Below are 6,000 nucleotides of genomic sequence, written 5' to 3'. Positions count from 1 at the left end.
TAAAGGGTTTGATGCACTGAGAGTATCATTCACACAACAGGTGACCAAAAATAGGAGTATAGCTCCAGAATCCCTGGAAAACATAAGTAGATCTGGTTAGTTACCATAGGCTAACTGTTGTAACAAACAACACCATAATCTCAGTGATGAAATACTGATGAGAAAAAGTTATTCTGGTCTACTGAGGGTCAGTGAGGAGGGAATAAGAAGAAGTGAAACTCTGCTCCACACAGTGACTCAGGGACTCGGGCTGTTTTCCTACCTGTTGCTCTTCCACCTTCTAGATTATGTATTCCTCTCTATTTAGCCACTAGATGGGTAAAGAGAGATCGCTCATGGGAGGGTTGTCTTAGCTAGACCTGAAAGTGGCAAACACTTTCATCTTGTCTGCAGGCTTGAACTAAGTTACATGGCTGCACCCAGTGGCAAAGGTAGCCGGAAAATATGGTTGTACTCTCCTAGGGTCATTAAAACAAAGTATTGGGTGGCTTAAAAATCACAAAACTTTATTCACATAGTTGTGGAGGGTAGAAGTCTGAAATCAAGGTGTCATCAGAGCCAGACTGCTTCTGAAGGCTTTAGAGAAGAATCTTTCCTTACCTCCTCCTACCTTCTTGCTGGTGGCTATCTGGCAGTGTGTCGTCATTGGCTTGCAGCTACATTTCTCCAATTTCTTCCCAGGTCTTCACATGGCTGTCTTCCCTCTGTGTCTCTCTGTCTTCTCTCTTTCTATGAGGGTGTCAGTCCTTGGAATAAGGCCACTCTAATCCATTACAACCTCATCTTAACATGACTACATCTACAGAGACTCTAATCCCATGTAAGGTTACATACACAGGTACTGAGAGTTAAGACTTAATCACGTGTTCGTAGTTTTTGTTGTGGGGGTGTGTGGTTTGCAGGACACAATTCAACTATGACAGTGGTCTAAGGGAAAAGAGAATTGATAAACCACTATTCAATCTCTCTCTGCCTTGTTGTTAAGATTCTCTACCACAAGTAATAGTGAATAGGAAAGCCTTTTGAAGGCTTTTTTTCAAATAAAGATTTTATTTATTTATTTGTCAGAGAGAGAGAGTGAGAGTGCAAGCAGAGGGAGGAGCAGGCAGAGGGAAAAGCAGGCTCCCCACTGAGCCAGGAGCCTGATGTCGGGCTCCATCATAGGACTGTGTGATCATGACCTGAGCTAAAGACAGATGCTTAACTGACTGAGCCACTCAGGCATTCCTCAAAGGCTTTTTTGATGGTCTTAGAGAACCAAGCCTTTATTTATAACTTTGTTGATGTAAAAAAAAATTGTATTTTTAACACCTGACAACTCTGACTGACCAAGGAATTTTTGGAAGTTAACCTACGTTTAAGACATAATTGCTTATACTTCAGGGGACTTTCCCCCACTCAAATAATGTTACAAGTTTTTTTGAAGTAGTATGTGTCACATTTTGTAATACTTTTAACTCTGGTTGTTCAACAAAATAGAGTAGGCGTATTAAAATTAATATTCAGTCACGTCTAAAATTCTGTGCCTATTAAATATTCTTAGCCTAAAATCAATAAAGATTTCCTTTTTCTACTTAGGCCACTGTCATCTAACTGTGGTTTCTGCTCTTGGCATTTTCCACCTTAGTCTTTGCTCATCTTACCACACTTGATTAAGTGTGTGCTTTGTTAAATCAGCCATGATTTAATAAAAGAACAGTGGCCTTAGAATCAGAACTTTAGCTCTGTGATTTTTCCCTTTAGCTCTGTATTTTATTAATTTTGTTATCTTGGGAAAGTCACCAAAACCACTTCCTCCCTCAGTGTTTTCACCTGTACTGTGATTGATATTAACCCTTTCCCTGTGTGGTGGTGAGAATCCCATTGAAGTCACTTAATATTTGAGGGTGTGTCACATGCCAGTATTGCTGTAAGTGCTTAACATGCTTCAGTGAGAACAAAGTTCTCAGGCTTCATGGGGCTTCTATCCTTGGAACTGAAAATTATATGAATTATAAAATGCTTTACCAGTATAAGGTGTTATCATCATTGCTATCTTAGCAGCAGCAACTCCAATTTCTCAAATATTTTTAAAAAAATCTTATTATGCATTAGCTCCTAGATATCAGGAAGTACATAAAAAGAAAATCTAAGAAATAAAGAATTTACCCATTGGAAATTTAACCATAAATATAAACTGGGTGGTAAATATTGAAAATGTTCCTTTATTGCATTCAAAGTTCTTGGACCCCTATTATTATATGGGTCGTGCAGTGACTTAGGCTCCATGTGGAATGTGAAAATAGGCATTAATTCTGCCCTCAACACAGGGCGTGCGGGTGGTTCTGTTGGTTGAAGGACTGACTCTCAGTTTCAGCTCAGGTCCTGATCTCAGGGTCATGATATCAAGCCTCAAGTCAGGCTCTGTGCTCAGCTGGGAATCCGCTGAAGATTCTCTCTCCCTTTCCCTCGGCCCCTCCCTCCACTCGTACTCTTCTCTCTCTCAATAAATAAATAAATCTTATAAATAAATAATCTTAAATTAACAATCATAATTAAATCATATAATCATAAGTAAAAAAAATCATTAATAAATAAATCTTTTAAAAAATCCTGCCCTCAAGGAGTTTAGAATCCAGTCAAACACATGCCCTATGAGAATACAAAGTTAGTATCGAACAGCGAGGCACCAAAAAAATTGATCGGAAGTCTCAAAAGTGGAACTAAAACATTTACAACACCATAACATCTTATTGACATTCTTCATATGTAGGATATTTACTTTCTACTGCTGTAATGAACATGGCACTACTAGAAGCTGTTTTATTTATCTATGTAGTGAGATTTCACTTTACACTTTCAATGTAGATATTAACATCTATGGTATGCTATATGGTACAGTGTTTGTGCAGTACTTTCACTCTGTAATGGATATATATTATATAAAAGCTTAAGTGATATTTCAGAACAACACCAAACACCCAGAAGTTAATAGCTCATTAATAATTGGAGGCCTGATTTGCGACGATGTGGATGGAACTAGAGGGTATTATGCTTAGCGAAATAAGTCAATTGGAGAAAGACGACTATCATATGATCTCCCTGAAATGAGGAAGGGGAGATGCAACATGGGGGGTATGGGGGTAGGAAAGGAATAAATGAAACAAGATGGGATCAGGAGGGAGACAAACCATACGTGACTCTTAATCTCACAAAACAAACTGAGGGTTGCCAAGGGGAGGAGGTTAGGGATAGGGTGGCTGGGTTATGGACATTGGGGAAGGTATGTGCTATAGTGAGTGCTGTGAAGTGTGTAAACCTGGCGAGTCACAGACCTGTACCCCTGGGGCTGATAATACATTATTTGTTAATAAAAAAATAAAAAAAATTTAAAAAAAATTGGAGGCCTCAATCTGACTATTTAAAGCTATGTACTATGTATTTGGGTGTTTATAGAGAAGACACTGTTATGAGAGGCTGCCTGAACATAATCAGATGTTACTCATTCATAAAGCATTGAAATGTGAAGTACACTTCTTTGCAATTTACATTGCAATGATGCACCACAATTGCAGATATGTTGCCAGTTTTGTTGACCTTCCTATCCCCAGTGGTTAGGACAGTCTATCCCTAATGCTTAGTTCCTGGTACATGGTAAACATTTGACAGATGCTTATTGAGAAGTGAACCCAATTTCCAGGCTGAGGGTGCTCCTAAGCAAGGTCAAGTAAGTGGGGCACCATGGGGATGGGTGAAGGAATAAGTGGGATGGCTGAGGGGAAAACAGCGGATTGGGAGGATACGGTGGGGGATTTCTGGCGGGCTCTGACAACAGTGGGAGTTGGGCTTTCAGAGGCTTCTCTAGAGGTTCCTCTAGGGGTTTGTTTCAGAAAAAAAGAGGCCCATTGCCCCTTTCCTGGCTGGGGGATCCAAGGTGTCACTGGTGGGAGTGTTCTGGTCAAGCAGAAGGAGGGTAGAGAGAGGAAGGGGCAGAAAGACTCGGTTGACTCTAGATGAGGCTGTGCAAAGGTCTTTGGGGGGGTACTAAAACAGAGAGGAAGGGCAATCCCAATAGCAGTGGGGAGAGAAGGTAATTTTCCTTCTCATGCTTATTGGAAAGCTGACTTCTTAACTTTGGTAGCCATTTCCATGTAAGAAACATTTTTCAGGTTGATTTTTCTAGGTTGAAGATTACGTATATTTGTAATAATAATGGTAGGATCAACAACGCAATAACACATTTACATAGGCACCTTCCGTTTTCAAAGTGTATTTATATGCTTTATCTCATTAGGTTGATCCTTACTTTATTTTTACATATAAGTATTCTGTGTATTATACAGTGAGTTTGTTTTCTAGGAATTGAGATGAGTGTTTAGTGTGTGCATGTGTATTTGTACAGAATATGCTGGGCTCTGGTTGCATCCACAGTTTAATAAGTACAAATATACAAATATGGCACCTTGATCCAGAAGACGAAATTGGGTTTCCTGTGATAAAAACCAGCCCTGTTTTCTTTTTCTTATCAAGAATAATTCTGGAACTTTATATATGAGCTCCTTGAAAGCAGGGATTGTGTTTTATTTATCAGTTAATAAGGAGAATTAGGTTAAGATTAGTTATACAGTGTTTTAACTGCTTGAATTTCTTGTATTTGTGTTACCCCCACATATTACATATATATTTGACAAGCCTTAATTAACTGCCTTAAATATATTATGCATCATGCTTGGTTCTGGGAAATTTAATGATCTCCTTCCAACCCAAGCATGTGCACCCAAGCGCGCACATGTGCGCGCACACACACACACACACACTCACACTCACACTCACACTCACACTCACTATCCCTGGCTTGAAGAAGCTCCTGATGGGAACGTGGAGTTAGGAGATGTGTCGCAGGTGCTTGTCCGAAGGGTACAGTGGAAGGAGGCAGCCCAGAGGAGGGAGTGGTCTGTGTTAGTTGGTTGATGGGGAACAGCTTCTCAAAGCTTCATGACAAAAGTCATCCTTGAGCTGAATTTTAGAAGAGTATCATTTGGAATCAAGTGAATAACATCACAAAACTGTAACTTTCTTACCTGCACTTTAGGATATTAACATTTAATCCTTTTCCTTGAGTAGCCTCTTCACCGGCTGAAATGTATCTCTTCAGGTTCAGAGACACATTTGAGACTGTTAGAGTTTTCTCATCATGCATTGTGTCTGTTCCGTGTTGAAGTACCTGTAGGAAGAAAATTAAGTGCAGGTTTTGTGTGTGGGTTGAGAGCAGATCGAATTGAAGGTGTGTCAGGAACCAACTAGCAGATTCCCCATATCACTCGAGTCCCTGGCATTGTTTTTTCAAGGCTTTCTTCATTGTAGCTGGTCCGGGTCCCTGATGGTAATTGGTTGAATCAGATTTAACAATGCAGTTAGATAAACAGTTGTGGCAGCTGCTGCCATGGCAACGTCACCATCCTTACCCTCCCAGCGCGCGCCCCTTCCCCACCCCTCCTCCTCCTCCTGCTTTCCTCCAGTAAGTGCATACTCGCTAGTGGTCTGTGCAAGCAGCAGGGTTTAATGGCAGAGCTATTTTCTTTCCAAACTGTTCAAAATGATGAACGAAGATGCAGCTCAGAAAAGCGACAGTGGAGAGAAGTTCAACGGCGGTAGTCAGAGAAGAAAAAAACCCAAAAAGGTAAATGGCCGGAATTAGGAATGTCTGTAGAGAGATGTGTGTGTGTATGTGTTAGTGTGTAATGTCAGTGAGATTACAGAAACCGTGGAGCATTATGAGTAACTATAGACTATAGCAGTGCCAAACATTGCTTTTTAAAGAGGCAGGTGCAGACTGCTGCTTTCTGAGAACAGGAAAGGAACCAGGGTTCGTAATGGATACATTGACTAAAGCATGGTGAAGTGAACAGAGATAAGGTGTGTTCTGCATGTGTATTATTGAGGCTTGTGGCCACTATTGGATGCTTCTGGTGTTCACTGGCTATATATAGAAAGAGTCATTTTATTTTTTAGAATGAGTGA

The 6,000-nt window shown here is 40.3% G+C and overlaps 1 protein-coding gene across 11 annotated transcripts in view; it reads left to right on the top strand.

Annotated features, from left to right (window-relative positions):
- Positions 1–5,386: 5,386 nt before the first annotated feature.
- Positions 5,387–6,000, top strand: part of ANK2 (ankyrin 2) — a 323,587-nt gene continuing 322,973 nt past the window's right edge. For 4 of the 11 annotated variants that reach the window (XM_045085524.1, XM_045085507.1, XM_004748048.3 and 1 more), the window contains exon 1: positions 5,478–5,659. In XM_045085524.1, coding sequence (XP_044941459.1) covers positions 5,576–5,659 — 84 coding nt within the window. In that variant the 5' untranslated portion in view covers positions 5,478–5,575. Of the gene's footprint in view, positions 5,660–6,000 lie in introns of all 11 variants that reach the window. The other 7 variants (XM_045085528.1, XM_045085526.1, XM_045085517.1 and 4 more) reach the window with 3 other exon arrangements.

The sequence above is a fragment of the Mustela putorius genome, unplaced genomic scaffold, assembly GCF_011764305.1.
Source record: "Mustela putorius furo isolate JIRA1106 unplaced genomic scaffold, ASM1176430v1.1 tig00000868_pilon_pilon_pilon, whole genome shotgun sequence".
Lineage (NCBI taxonomy): Eukaryota > Metazoa > Chordata > Mammalia > Carnivora > Mustelidae > Mustela > Mustela putorius.
This window is presented reverse-complemented; position numbering and strand designations above follow the sequence as displayed.